The sequence below is a fragment of the Rhinoderma darwinii genome, chromosome 5, assembly GCF_050947455.1.
Source record: "Rhinoderma darwinii isolate aRhiDar2 chromosome 5, aRhiDar2.hap1, whole genome shotgun sequence".
Taxonomy (NCBI): domain Eukaryota; kingdom Metazoa; phylum Chordata; class Amphibia; order Anura; family Rhinodermatidae; genus Rhinoderma; species Rhinoderma darwinii.
In genome coordinates, this window is record NC_134691.1 from 151,097,785 (window position 1) to 151,113,621 (window position 15,837).

General features: G+C 49.3%; 1 protein-coding gene and 1 long non-coding RNA gene across 2 annotated transcripts in view; one reads left to right on the top strand and one right to left on the bottom strand.

Annotated features, from left to right (window-relative positions):
* The window catches only part of LOC142652760 (uncharacterized), a 28,660-nt gene that overhangs the window by 1,144 nt on the left and 11,679 nt on the right, over positions 1-15,837 (top strand). The window lies entirely within an intron of this gene.
* Positions 5,150-10,359, bottom strand: EIF4G3 (eukaryotic translation initiation factor 4 gamma 3). The gene is given in 5 exon segments (XM_075826645.1): positions 5,150-5,988; positions 5,991-7,925; positions 7,928-8,661; positions 8,663-9,361; positions 9,363-10,359. Coding segments are annotated over 5 exon segments (5,070 nt in total). The 5' UTR covers positions 10,268-10,359; the 3' UTR covers positions 5,150-5,191.

Consider the following 15,837-nt stretch of genomic DNA (forward strand, 5'->3'; position numbering starts at 1 on the left):
ACGCTGTAGGGCTCAGAAGGGAGGGAGCGCTATTTGGCTTTTGGAGCGTGGATTTTGGTTGGTAGTAGTTTTGTTTAGAGTTTTACTGGTATTTTAGTTTATAATGTGGGGGTACATGGAAACTGGGTGGAGTACATCAGGGTATATGTAAGCTGTGCGGAGTCCATCAGGGTATATGTAAGCTGGGTGGAGTACATCAGGGTATATGTAAGCTGTGCGGAGTCCATCAGGGTATATGTAAGCTGGGCGGAGTACATCAGGGTATATGTAAGCTGGGCGGAGTACATAAGGGTATATGTAAGCTGTGCGGAGTACATTACGGTATATGTAAGCTGTGAGGAATACATCAGGGTATATGTAAGCTGTGCGGAGTACATCAGGGTATATGTAAGCTGTGCGGAGTACATTACGGTATATGTAAGCTGTGAGGAATACATCAGGGTATATGTAAGCTGTGCGGAGTACATCAGGGTATATGTAAGCTGTGCGGAGTACATCAGGGTATATGTAAGCTGTGCGGAGTACATCAGGGTATATGTAAGCTGGGCGGTGTACATCAGGGTATATGTAAACTGGGCGGAGTACATCAGGGTATATGTAAGCTGGGCGGAGTACATCAGGGCATATGTAAGCTGTGAGGAGTATATCAGGGTATATGTAATCTCGGCGGAGTCCATCAGGGTATATGTAAGCTGTGTGCGGAGTACATCAGGGTATATGTAAGCTGTGCGGAGTACATCAGGGTATATGTAAGCTGTGCGGAGTACATCAGGGTATATGTAAGCTGTGCGGAGTACATCAGGGTATATGTAAGCTGGGCGGAGTACATCAGGGTATATGTAAGCTGTGCGGAGTACATCACTGTATATGTAAGCTGTGAGGAATACATCAGGCTATATGTAAGCTGTGAGGAGTACATCAGGGTCTATGTAATATGTGAGGAATACATCAGGGTATATGTAAGCTGTGTGGAGTACATCAGGGTATATGTAAGCTGTGCGGAGTACATTACGGTATATGTAAGCTGTGAGGAATACATCAGGGTATATGTAAGCTGGGCGGAGTACATCAGGGTATATGTAAGCTGTGCGGAGTACATTACGGTATATGTAAGCTGTGAGGAATACATCAGGGTATATGTAAGCTGTGCGGAGTACATCAGGGTATATGTAAGCTGTGCGGAGTACATTACGGTATATGTAAGCTGTGAGGAATACATCAGGGTATATGTAAGCTGTGCGGAGTACATCAGGGTATATGTAAGCTGTGCGGAGTACATCAGGGTATATGTAAGCTGTGCGGAGTACATCAGGGTATATGTAAGCTGGGCGGTGTACATCAGGGTATATGTAAACTGGGCGGAGTACATCAGGGTATATGTAAGCTGGGCGGAGTACATCAGGGCATATGTAAGCTGTGAGGAGTATATCAGGGTATATGTAATCTCTGCGGAGTCCATCAGGGTATATGTAAGCTGTGTGCGGAGTACATCAGGGTATATGTAAGCTGTGCGGAGTACATCAGGGTATATGTAAGCTGTGCGGAGTACATCAGGGTATATGTAAGCTGTGCGGAGTACATCAGGGTATATGTAAGCTGGGCGGAGTACATCAGGGTATATGTAAGCTGTGCGGAGTACATCACGGTATATGTAAGCTGTGAGGAATACATCAGGCTATATGTAAGCTGTGAGGAGTACATCAGGGTCTATGTAATATGTGAGGAATACATCAGGGTATATGTAAGCTGTGTGGAGTACATCAGGGTATATATAAGCTGTGCGGAGTACATCAGGGTATATGTAAGCTGGGCGGAGTACATCAGGGTATATGTAAGCTGGACGGAGTACAACAGGGTATATGTAAGCTGGGCGGAGTACATCAGGGTCTATGTAAGCTGGGCGGAGTACATCAGGGTCTATGTAAGCTGGGCGGAGTACATCAGGGTCTATGTAAGCTGGGCGGAGTACATCAGGGTCTATGTAAGCTGGGCGGAGTACATCAGGGTATATGTAAACTGGGCGGAGTACGCCCATAGGTAATCAGAGTGACCAAGATACAGACCCCTGAGGATAAGTATTTGAAACGCGTAGGGTCGGTTTGAATTAGGGATTTTTGCATAGGGAACGGTAGCATTGTATTATACCCAGCACTAGGAGTTTCCGGTGTGTCCATCTCGGACTCTGGTGTGTACTTGGGGTTTAAACTACTGTTATGCCCAATCTAAATGCTGATTCCGTATTTATATCTGTACAAACACTGAGCTATATCCAATTTAACAGTGTTTATTGTTTAATACGTTTTTAATACACACGGTGGGGCTTTTCACAGTGGTGAGTTACCCCTGTTTTTAGCGAGTTACAAATAAAAGGTATTTTTTACTCTATTGTCACTTCAGTGAATTTACTGAATTTCCTATATTGTGGGAGCACAATTACATACATCAATTAATACAGTGAATACTCACCTGTCTGTCTCCCTACCCCGTCATAAATGTAGACAGCAAGCCGAGCTCCTGAGCCCGAACTAACACTGCGACATACTTTGCGGGAACCCCTGCCCGACAGCGCTGTATATATACAGCGGATATCGGGAAGGGGTTAACATGCTAAGAAATTGTAATAACGTACTCATGATGCAAGTCGTTACATTTGGACAACTCTCGGTCCTTTTATTTTCAGTTTTTTTATTTCAAAACCCGAGAATGCTGGGTTCCCCTTCTCACGCAACGTTTCGATAGACTTTGTCCTTTACATAGGTGCATGAGTAAGGGGGCGGAGTCTCCCATAACAGCGAGATGAGGAGCCTTGAGAAGGGGAACTCAACTTTGAAATAAAGAAAAAACAAAGAAAGTTAAAGGACTGAGAGTTGTCCAAATGTAACGACTTGCATCGTGAGTACGTTATTACAATTTCTTAGTTAACCCCTTCCCGCCACAACCATTTTTCATTTTTTCCTCCCCACCTTCCAAAAGCCATATTTTTTTCTTTTTACATCAATATAGCCCTATGAGGGCTTGATTTTTGCAGAACGAGTTTTAATTTTTCATGGCATGATTTATTGTACCATATAATGTACTAAGAAACGGGAAAAAAATTATTTGTGGGGTGGAAAATTAAAAAAAAAAAGAAATTCCACCATTGTTTGATGCGCTTTGTTTTTACGGTATTCACCTTGCAATTAAAACAACACGTGAACTTTATTCTGCTGGTCAATACAATTACGGCGATACCAAATAAATATAGTTTTTTTTATATTTTATTACTTTTACAAGGAAAAAACCAAGTTTAAAAAATAACATTTATTTTGTGTCGCCAAATTCTGAGAGCCATAACTTTTTTATATTTTAATCGTTTAAGCGGTATAAGGGCTTATTTTTTGTGGGACGAGCTGTACTTTTTATTCGTACCATTTTGGGGTACATGCAAGTTTTTGATAATTTTTTATTCCATTTTTTTGTTGGAAATGAGGTGACTAAAAAAACAGCGATTCTGGCGGTTTACTTTTTTTTTATTTTTTTTATGGCATTCACCATGCGTGTTAAATAATGTTATATTGTAATAGTTCAGACTGAGGGCTTAATAAGGCTATGTTCACAGAGTTTTTTGCAGGCAGAATTTCTGCCTAAAAATTCCGTTTGGAAGTTTGAGGCAGATTTTCCTCTCCCTGCAGGCCGATTTTCGCTACGTTTTTTGCCAGCGGCCATTGAGTGCCGCGGGCATAAAACGCCATTAAATACGCTTTCTCTGCCTCCCATTGAAGTCAATGGGAGGTCAGAGGCGTAAACGCCCGAAGATAGGGCATGTCCCTTCTTTCTCCCGCGAGGCGGTTTTACCACTCGCGGGAGAAAACCGTCCCCGCATTGAAATCAATGGGAGGCATTTTCGGGCCATTTTTGATGAGTTTTGCGGCACGGATTCCGCGTCAAAAAACTCTGTGTGAACATAGCCTTAGAGTACAAAGATGATAGACCTGGGGGCCTACATTAAGCCCCCAGGCCGCCATAACAACCATCGGCACCCCAGGATCGCGTCGTGGGGGGGTGATGGGCTGTCAGGGGGTGTCACCCCCCTCTTTTTACCGTTTTAGATGCCACAGTCACTATTGACTGCAGCATCTAAGACCTTATTCACACGACAGGGTTTCCCGGCCGGCCGCAGTAGGAACAATAGGCCCCTAATGGGGCTATTCACATGACCGTTTTTTTGACGGCCCGGGAAACCACCCGGCCCCCATAGAAGTTTATGGGGCCGGGTAATACACGGCCATTACTGGAATGTGTCCCTAGTGACGGCCGTGTCTTCCGTCGCTCGCTCTCTCTCCTTCTCCTCCTCACAGTGCGAAGTGCATGTGAGGAGGAGGAGGAGGAGGAGGGTATTTTTTTGCCGAAGCTGTGGCCGGGGATTGGGGATTCCGCTTCAGAAGTGCTTGACGTCACTGTGTCCATATATGGACACAGTGAAGTCAGGGACTTCTTCTGGAGAGGAAACACCGGCCACAGGGTTCGGGGATTCTGCTTCAGAAGTGCCTGATGTCACTGGACATTTTTAACGGCCAATTTTTTTATTTTTTTATTTTTTTCAGGGTACAGATCGTTTTATTAGCCTTTCTTTCCATAGGAAACCAGGCTAAAATGAATAGAAATACAACAAAAGAGAAAGCGTGGCACAGTGGCACGTGCCGTTATTGTGGAAAGCCGCAGCCCGTACAGACTCAGAGACACGCTCCCCCTCCTCCGCACCACTGTATCCCTGGAGGGTTCTCTATTATTTGTCTTTTCGGCCGGTTTACTTAAAATACTGAATTTCAACATCTGTTTACCACGTTTCCGAGGGACGTCGATTTGGTGGCATAGGGCAGCGAGTTTGCTTGTAATGGTCAATGTAGGGTCCTACATCGTAGGGCTTGGCCACTGCTGCCTCAAGACAAGTGTCTAAATCCGTGCGCATTGTCAACCGCACCAAACCTGACGGGGACTGGTCCCCCATCTCTGTAGTACCTCCGATGCATTATGACATGGACACATGGGTATGCTGAAGAGAGAGACTTATTGACTTGGTTCTGTACCCTGATCGGCGAAGAGAGGAGCGGGAGGGCGCAAAAAAAATTTGTATATAAAGTTGCTGAAATTGACCCTGGCTGTGACTCCTCCTCGGCAGCGAGGGTCATTAAAACGTCATTTGATTAAGTTCCTAGTTGTCCTCGGACTCCTCCTCTGCCTCTCGCAGCCACGTGAAAAAGGCGGTGAATGATTTTAGTGCTACACCTTTTCCATCCTGCTCTGCGGGGTCTTTACTGCCTTCCTACCTGTAGAAGGCGTCCTCAGATATGACCTCTTCATCGTACAGACAGTCAAAAAACATACGGAGCAAGTTGGGAGGTTGATCAAGTTTTACGATCAATGCTTGCAGTGCATAAAGTTCTTGTAGTTTTCTCTCCACATTGGAGTCCATGTACTTTAGTAAGACATGAACCTTCTGTTTGAGAAAGGTAGTGTCCGCGCGGCAGGAAGAACAGTCCCCTATTATTGCCGCTTTGCATACTGCGGTCATTAAAGCTCTCAGGAATGCAGGAGAACTCATCTGACCCTCATCTAGATTCGCTTCTACCCAGTCAAATATTTGCTCGTCACTGGCGTTCTCCTCCGTAATGAGCTGCTCCAGCCGCTTGTTCAGCTCCTCCGCTGTCATCTCTTTCCGGGAGAGACTTTCTGATGGGCTGCAGCAGTCAGACAATGTGAAGTCCAGGCTCTTCTCACTGACAAAGATCTGCACGTCTTCTCCTTCTGGCAGCAAATCTTTCCATCTTAATCCAGTTTCTCTCCACAAAGCAGCCACTTTCTTATGGCTCATTTGTGTGCATAGAAGGTGCAATATTTCAGACAACAAGACACCGGTACGTCCCACCGGGAGCAGCGCCTTGCTAAACTCAGTGATTAATTCTTTCATAGAAATTCCCCCGTCCTTTAACATGGGAGTGACCAGCTCCGCCAGATATGAGGGATATCAATTGTCATATTATCGGCCAGCTCAAGCGTCTCAGACAATCCTGTGAAGAAATCCTGCTGGTTGAGCTTCCCCGAGTGCACGAGCTGATACAGCAGTTGTCCCATGTGATCCCGGGTGATCTGACTCCTTTCCAGCATGGACTCTACACCCACTCGAGCAAAGACGGAAAGTGATCCCTGGACGGCGAGCTCCTCCACGCACTGCATGGCCTCCTTATAGTCATTGATGTGCAGGAACTCGTCTATAATGGCCTTACATTTTCTTTCCAGCTCTTCTTCCGACACCGGCGACTTGTCACACTTGGCAGGCTCTCGGAGCTTCTGTTCTAAGCTGTGCGCCTTCTCTTGCTCTGTGGAGACGGGCAGAGTTTTTGGCATGTGCGGCGTCTCTCGCAGTTCATCTTGATTGTCCGTTAGGTCCTTCGTACTGCTGCCTCGCAGGAAGCTGCTGGGATGAGCGGCTGAGGTGGAAGGGGGAGCAGGCTTGTCGTTCCTCTCACGGCCAGTGTTACCATGGCTTGTTAATATCCTGCGGTTGTCAAGGTCGGAGACTGAGGAGGACACGGTGGGGGAGACTGAAGGCTGCAGGGCAGAGAATCGATTCAAACCGGGGGCTCCTGGACGTAAAGACTCTGTCTCACTGGTCTTTGCCCCTCCACTGCTTCCTTTCCCCCAGCTGCCGAGCTGAGCTTTGGGCACTAGCTGGATCTTCTCTTCAATGGTGGGCTTGGTGATCTTCAGGAACTTGGTGAGGTCCAGGACTCTGTTATTCTTTGTACTTTGTACCATGTTCCATCCCCCCTCCTCCATTCTCTGCACTCCGGGCCGCCTCTTATCTTTTGTCATCAGTTGCTGCACTTTCCTCTGCTCCTCTTGCTCTTCTATTTTGGCCTCTTTGTGGATCTGTTCTATGGTTTTGGGCCCCTGCTCCGCTCTCCGTGACACCCAGTTGCACAGTCTCAGGTCTATGATATCCTGCAGCATGAAACGAATCCGGGATGAGGTTTTCCGCTCCTTCACAATCTTCTCCATCTGGTGGAAGTACTGATCCATACGCGGCTTGGCCTTCTCGAAGTCCAGATCTTTACCGATGGTGGTGAGCAGCCGGCACAGACACTTCAGCGACTCCTCGTCATGGTTTTTTAGCAGTTTGACAATACAGTCATGCATGATGGCCTCCATCAACATCTTTAGCTTGAAAAGTTCTCAGATGAACTTAATGTTTTCTATGGACCTCCGCCGAGCCTTGTCTCTGGCTTCTTCAAGCTCCTCCTGAAGACGAGTCTTCTCTTCCGGCTGTGTTGTAGCCTGCTCCAGGTCTTTCTGCTTCTTCTCAAAGACGTCGTCATCGGCCTTGTCCTTCTCAAACTCCTTCTGACATCGGTTGAGCAGTAACTTGCGGAAGTTCACGGTGCTCCCCGGCTTGTCGGCCATCGGTACCTTCAATGTGGTCAGGCATCTGCACATGTTGGCATACGCCACGGAGAAGCTGGGTTCATAAATCGCCTTCTCAAACACCAGGTCGATGACGCCTTTCAGTCGCTCCTCCGTGTCCACAGTCAAGTCCATCACCTGCTTCATCAACTGGTTGAACATCTGGGGCGTCAGCTTGTTCAGGATGCTCCGCACCTTACGAAAAAGAGCCTGCGTCCGGATGCCGTCTTGGTCCTCGATTTGGGAGTCCCTCTTCAAGGTGGGTTTCCACGCGTTCTCGGATTTCTTCAAATGGACATCATCTGTCACTGAAATGTTCATGATTATTTTTCTGGGCTCCCGCCTCTGCCCTGGCTGTGAACGTCTGGGACTCCCCACATTCAGCAGAGGAACTCCGCGACCTCCAGGGGACAACCGTCCAAAGTCTGTCCGAAGTCTTCACTGCGGAGTGAAGTCGGGTCCCTTCTGAAGCATGCGAGGGTCCTAATTGCGATCTTTGGCTGATTGATCTTGTCCAGGACCACATCGCTGATCGGCGGCAGACACTCAGGCTTCTGTACGCACGCCGGCATAAACTGTAACCCCAGCAGGAAATCCCGATCATACTGTCGCTTTCCTTCATCCTGCACATTACAAGCTGGAGGTGCGGGGACATCCGGGGAGGTTTCCTGGGAGGACTGCTCTGCTGCGTCTGCTGCTTTACAGGCAGATCCTTCCTCTGGAGCAGGTGCTTCCGCGCCTTCACCTTCTGACACGATATCGCCTCCATTGCGCAGCGGTTCTGCTTCACCGTTCTCCGGCAGCTTAGCGTTAAGGTATAGGTGCTCTGTCTCAGGGCTCACACCGCCATTTTCCTCTTTCTCCACGACCTTCTCGTCTGCGGTCCCACCCTGTTCCTGCAGCTCAACATCGTGCAGAGAAACTTCCTCGGCGTCCGGACCCTCCTCTTTTGACTTCTGCCACATCTTTTGTGCCGCTGCAGCTGTTGGGGCGTCCACGGGACTGTTCCTGGAGATGAAGCTTAGGAGGGTCACATTGGTTTCCAGCTCAGAGTCGACATCTACTCGTCCGATGTTTGCAGAGTCCACGCTCCCATCTAGAATGGCAGTCCTGGGATCCTCCTGCTCCTCCACATGGTCAGAGCCGATAGATGGAAGCACAGCAGCAGGAGGGCAGGTTTTAATAGTGCAAGGAGCAGCCGCTATGAGAGGTGGAGGGGGGGGGGAAATCTGACTGTAGTGGTGAAGATAGAGGCACGTTTGGAGAAGTGCATTCTACGCTCAGATCAGTGGGGGGCGCCAGCTCCAACACATCTGTTGAAGATTCTTCCCCCATTGCTTTGTCCCCCACAAAAAGATGTAGCGTTGGTAGTTCATAGCTTATGACATTCATTTCCTGAGCAGTCACTGGGGTGTCAGCAGCTACGGGATGCCCCAGCGGTTCCTTGCATAGCTCCTCATCATCATCATCATCACTGGCGACGGCAGCTTCATCCAGAGACGTAGACTCCTGTGAAGCTTTATCACCATCCCCCAAGTGGCAGGAAAAGGCTGGAGCGGGGACTACTACCACCACCGGAGCAGCCGATGTGACAACAATGGGTAAAATGTCAGTCGCTCGGTGGAGCTCAGGCCCGGAGTCGGAGGATACAGGGTCTGGCATCGGCACCAACACAACACACTTGCCATGGTCACTCGGCTCTGGGTGCACAGGGGCCGGAGGAGGAGGTTTCAACACGGCCTCTGGTTTTAGCTTCTCCTCTGGTTTGTGTTCCGTGGTGGCAGTGAGATGAGGGCCCTCCACAGCCCCATACACCACTGGGCTGAGCTCAGGAGCCGGGTTGGGCAGCTGCTGAGGGTGGGTGGGTGTATAGCTGGGGTGGAGGATTGGGGGGGTGGGATCTCTGCTTCCTCCCCCGGACTTTGCCGCCCTGATTGGGGTCTCTGATTCGGATCGTCTTCTTCTCCCTCTTGGTGGGGGGCGGGGGCTGCTGCGGTTGCGGTGTAGGCACTATGATTGGCGCTGATGGATACACCGGCTGACTGGGGTAAAATGGGGCTCCATACGGGGCAGGGAACTCCCCGGGTCCGGGGCCTGGATAGAACGGACTCAGCCCCGGGGGCTGCACCTGGTACTGCTGAGGGGGTCCCACATACGAAGGAGTGCTGTGTCAATACTGCGGGATACAGTACTGAGGACCCTGCGGCATGGCATACGACATGGGCAGATGATTCACCATCATGATGTGCTGGTGGGTCTGGTAGATGGCAGCGGTGGAGGTCTGCGCACTCGCTCGGATGGAGGGGTTGCTGTTCTGTATGGCTGCACGTGGAGGCTGGATCTGTGGCCTCTGGAAAAACTGGTGATGTGTCGGTCGAGGTCCTGCAGCAAAAGGTGATCGGGTCTGTGGCTGAGAAGTCATGGTCTGCGGAGGCTGAGGATACACCAGCTTGGGAGAAGACGCATGTCCCGGGGGTGTTGCGGCCAGATTTGGATGGCCCTTGGTCAAGTCGTGTGTAGAATAAGGGGAGTGGGCTGGAGGTCCAGGCTGCCTCGCTACCTGTGCAGCAACAGTACTGTAGACTGCTGCGGGGGAGAAGATGCGCTCATCCAGGCTCTGCGACAGGGCTCCCCGAGAAAGTGTTGCAGCGGGCGGCGGTTGCAGGGCCCGGATCCCAGGGTGTGAGGCGGCTGCAGAGGAGGCTGGAGTGGGAGGAGGCACGACGGAGATGGGAACAGCAGCGGGCACGGCAGCAGAGGGGGGAGGCCCCAGCACCCCGGTCCCGGCTCCGGTGCATTTCAGGGCCAGCTTGTGCGGTAAACTCATGGCCGGGCTCAGGGGCGGACCCTCATGGGAGCGCGGCCGGGGGACACGGGAGCCGCTGTCGGTCTGGGGAGTGCGGGGATACCGGTGATTTTCCTCACTCAGAGACCGGAGCATCCAACATGGCGCTGTGTCCGCCTCCAGCAGTCCGACAGGACGGACCTTTAACGGCCAATTTCGACCCGTTTTGCATCCGTTTTTTTCCCTGTCCGTTTTAAAATCGTATGCATTTCAGTTGTAAATTTTTGCCAAACACTTCCCTCTGTAGATAATGCCACCCACTGCCCTCTGTAGATACTGCCACAGCCCCCCTGTAGGTAGTGCCACACAGCCCCCATGTAGGTAGTGCCACACAGCCCCCCTGTAGGTAGTGCCACACAGCTCCCTGTAGGTAGTGGCACACAGCCCCCTATAGGTAGTGGCACACACAACCCCGTGTAGGTAGTGGCACACAGCCCCCTGTAGGTAGTGGCACACCTGTTTAACCCCTCAGATGCGGCGCTCAATAACGAGCACCGCATCTGAGTGGTTTTGGAGAGAGGGAGGGAGCTCCCTCTCAACCCACCGGCACCCGGCTATAGGATCGCCGAGTGTCAGTGTCTTCTATGGCAGCCGGGAGGCCTAATAAAGGCCCCCAGGTCTGCCTCTAGTGAATGCCTGCTAGGTCATGCCAGAGGCATGACCTGGCAGATGCCTGTCCATTTTAAACGGACAGGCAGTAATACACTGCAATACAAAAGTATTGCAGTGTATTATAAAAGCGATTGGATGATTGCATATTAAAATCCCCTAGTAGGACAAGTAAAAAAAAAAGTTTAATAAAGTTAATAAAAAAAATTTGAAAAAAAAATGAAAAACCCACGACTATAAAGCTATTACAAGCCCGCACGGTGGACGCCGTAAAAAATAAAATAAAAAACAATGGAAAAATTGCTGTTTTCTGTGAATCCTGACTTAGAAAAAAGTGATCAAAAAGTCGCATCTACTCCAAAATGGTACCACTAAAAACTACAAGTCGTCCCGCAAAAAACAAGCCCTCATACAACTGCATCGGCGGAACAATAAAAAAAAGTTATGGCTCTTCAAATATGGAGACACAAAAACAAATAATTTTGAAAAAAAAGTGTTTTTACTGTGTAAGTACACTACGTTCCAAATTATTATGCAAATGTTATTTTTCGCTGATTTTCCTAAATAGTCGATGCAAATGACAGTCAGTATAATCTTCAAGCCATCAAACGTTGGAGTATAATGCGAATTTTATTGAACAAATCTCCTAATGATAACAGATTTTTTTTTTAAGTATAAAAACTCAAAATGCACTGTTTCAAATTATTAAGCACAACAGAGATCAAAACATTTTAAAGGTTGGAAAGAGAACTAAAATGGTAATTTGTTGCATTTGCAGCATCAGGAGGTCATTGTAAAGGATCTGCCAGGCACAGCTTCTGTGTCAACGCCCATAGGTAATCAGTCTGCACCTGCTTCTATGTCTGTGTGACTGACTCCATCTTCCACCACTCAGGATGGCAGGCTTAGGAGTGGGAGAGCCTATCACAGCCTGGCCAGACGGAGCTAGCTCCCGCCCTCTGTCTATTTATACCTGCCTTTCCTGTTCCTCCTTGCTTGTGATTCTTCTCGTTTGGTTTCCTGGCCCTGCTGCAGCTTCTGAACTATTTGACCCTGCTTCATATTGACCCTGGCTGACTGACTACTCTCCTGCTCTGCGTTTGGTACCTCATACACTCCTGGTTTGACTCGGCTTGTTCACTACTCTCCTGTTCTGCGTTTGGTACCTCGTACACTCCTGGTTTGACTCGGCTCGTTCACCATTCTTGTTGCTCACGGTGTTGCCGTGGGCAACTGCCCCATTTCCCTTAGCTTCTGTGTACCCTTGTCTGTTTGTCTGTCGTGCACTTATTGAGCGTAGGGAGCGTCGCCCAGTTGTACCCCGTTGCCTAGGGCGGGTCGTTGCAAGTAGGCAGGGACTGAGTGGCGGGTAGATTAGGGCTCACTTGTCTGTTTACCTACCCCCATCATTACATAATCACAAGCCCATATACCTAGTCTACCCTGGTCCCTCTCACTACTATGGACCCCCTTGAGACCCTGGCACAGCAAATGCAGGGTCTCTCCCTACAGGTCCAGGCCCTGGCTCAGAGGGTCAACCAGTCTGATGCTACCATGGTAGTGCCCCTCACCTCACCTCTTGAACCCCACCTCAAGGTGCCTGACCGGTTCTCGGGACCGGAAGACTTTTCTCTCCTTTCGGGAGAGTTGTAGGCTCTATTTTCGCTTAAAGCCCCACTCCTCAGGTTCTGAGAGGCAGCGGGTGGGTATAATTATGTCCCGGCTCCAGGAAGGGCCACAAGAATGGGCCTTCTCCTTGGCTCCTGACGCCCCTGAACTTTCCTCCGTTGAACTTTTCTTTTCTGCTCTCGGACTCATTTATGACGAGACTGACAGGACTGCCTTTGCCGAGAGTCAGCTGGTGACCTTACGTCAGGGTAACAGACCTGTTGAGGAGTATTGTTCTGACTTTAGGAAGTGGTGCGTAGCTTCTCGGTGGAATGACCCTGCCTTAAGGTGCCAGTTTAGGTTGGGTCTGTCGAACGCCCTGAAAGATCTGCTAGTTAGCTATCCCTCTTCTGACTCCCTAGACCAGGTTATGGCTTTAGCGGTACGACTTGACCGACGTCTCAGGGAACGACAACTTGAACGTTTTTGTGTTTTCCCCCATGATGCCTCCCGAGGTTCCGTTGCTTCACTCTTCCACGGAAGACTCGGAGGTACCTATGCAACTCGGGGCCTCCGTGTCCCCCCGACAACGTAGAGAGTTCCGCAGGAAGAATGGTCTCTGCTTCTATTGTGGGGATGACAAGCATCAAGTGAACACCTGTCCTAGGCGTAAGAATAAGCAGCCGGAAAACTTCCGCGCCTAAGTGATCATCGGGGAGGTCACTTGGGCGCACAGGTATTTCCCGTAAATATGAAACGTAATAAAATCTTGCTTCCCTTTCAGGTCTCTTTTGGTGGTAGGTCTGCTACCGGCAGTGCCTTCGTGGATTCAGGGTCTTCTGCTAATATCATGTCTGTGGAATTTGCTATGTCTTTAGCTATGCCTTTGATTGATTTGCCTAAACCTGTCCCGGTAGTGGGTATCGACTCCACTCCTCTTGCTAATGGTTATTTTACACAGCATACCCCTGTTTTTGAACTCCTTGTTGGCTCCATGCATTTGGAGCAGTGCTCTGTACTGTTGATGCAGGGATTATCATCCGATTTGGTTTTAGGCCTTCCCTGGTTGCAGTTGCATAATCCCACGTTTGACTGGAATACTGGGGAGCTTACCAAATGGGGTAATGAATGCTTGACGTCATGTTTTTCTGTTAATTCTATTTCTCCCCCTGAGAAACGCTACCTGAGTTTGTTCAGGACTTCGCTGATGTTTTCTCTAAGGAGGCCTCCGAAGTGTTAGAGAATACGATTGCGCTATCGATTTGGTACCAGGAGCTAAGCTCCCTAAGGGTAGGATATTTAATCTCTCTTGTCCCGAACGTGAAGCCATGAGAGAGTATATCCAGGAATGCCTGGCCAAGGGTTACATTCGCCCCTCTACTTCTCTGGTAGGTGCTGGCTTCTTCTTCGTAGGGAAGAAGGATGGTGGTCTTAGGCCATGCATTGACTACCGTAACTTGAATAAGGTCACTGTAAGGAACCAGTATCCCCTTCCTTTGATTCCTGATCTCTTTAATCAGGTTCAGGGGGCCCAATGGTTCTCTAAGTTTGATCTACGGGGGGCGTATAACCTTATCCGCATCAAAGAGGGGGATGAGTGGAAGACTGCGTTTAACACGCTCGAAGGTCATTTCGAATACCTCGTCATGCCCTTTGGGTTGTGTAATGCTCCCGCGGTCTTCCAGAATTTCATAAATTAGATTTTAAGAGATTACCTGGGGGTATTTCTTGTAGTGTACCTTGATGACATACTTGTGTTTTCCAAGGACTGGTCCTCCCACATTGAGCATGTCAGGAAGGTGCTCCAGGTCCTCCGGGAAAACAAATTGTTTGCGAAGACCGAAAAATATGTGTTTGGGGTGCAGGAGATACCATTTTTGGGTCAAATCCTCACTCCTCATGAATTCCGCATGGACCCCGCCAAGGTCCAGGCTGTGGCGGAGTGGGTCCAACCTGCCTCCCTGAAGGCGTTACAGTGCTTCTTGGGGTTCGCTAATTATTACAGGAGATTTATTGCTAACTTCTCGGTCATCGCTACGCCTCTTACGGACCTCACTCGCATAGGTGCTGATCTCCTCCACTGGCCTCCTGAGGCTGTCCAGGCTTTTGAGGTCCTTAAGAAGTGCTTTATCTCGGCCCCGATGCTGGTTCAGCCCAACCAAATGGAGCCATTTATCGTGGAAGTTGACGCATCCGAGGTGGGAGTGGGGGCTGTCTTGTCCCAGGGTACCAGGTCCCTCACCCATCTCCGTCCCTGTGCCTACTTCTCCAGGAAGTTTTCGCCCACTGAGAGTAAGTATGATATTGGCAACCGCGAACTCTTAGCCATTAAATGGGCATTTGAAGAGTGGCGCCACTTCCTGGAGGGGGCTAGGCACCAGGTAACGGTCCTTACCGTTTACAAGAATCTGGTTTTCCTAGAATCTGCCCGGAGGCTAAACCCGAGACAAGCTCGATGGGCGTTATTTTTTACCAGATTCAACTTTTTGGTTACCTATAGGGCTGGGTCTAAAAATATTAAGGCTGATGCACTGTCGCGTAGCTTCATGGCCAGCCTTCCTTTGGAGGAAGATCCTGCTTGTATTTTGCCTCCAGGTATAATCATTTCCTCTATTGATTCTGATTTAGTCTCTGAAATTGCGGCTGATCAAGGTTCAGCTCCCGGGAACCTTCCTGAGAACAAGCTGTTTGTTCCCCTGCAATTCCCGCTAAGGGTACTTAGGGAAAATCATGACTCCGCACTATCTGGTCATCCAGGCATCCTGGGTACCAAGCACCTCATTGCCAGAAACTATTGGTGGCCTGGGTTGCCTAAAGACGTTAAGGCCTACGTCGCCGCTTGTGAGGTTTGTGCTAGGTCCAAGACTCCCAGGTCCCGACCAGCGGGCTTACTACGTTCTTTGCCCATTCCCCAGAGACCTTGGACCCATATCTCCATGGATTTTATCACCGATTTGCCTCCATCTCAAGGCAAGTCGGTGGTGTGGGTTGTAGTAGACCGCTTCAGTAAGATGTGCCACTTTGTGCCCCTCAAGAAACTACCCAATGCTAAGACGTTAGCTACCTTGTTTGTCAAACACATCCTGCGTTTCCATGGGGTCCCTGTCAATATTGTTTCTGACAGAGGGGTACAATTTGTTTCATTGTTTTGGAGAGCCTTCTGTAAAAAGTTGGAGATTGATCTGTCCTTCTCCTCTGCCTTCCATCCTGAAACTAATGGCCAAACTGAGAGGACTAATCAGTCTCTAGAACAATATTTAAGGTGTTTTATCTCTGACTGTCAATATGATTGGGTCTCATTCATTCCCCTCGCCGAATTTTCCCTTAATAACCGG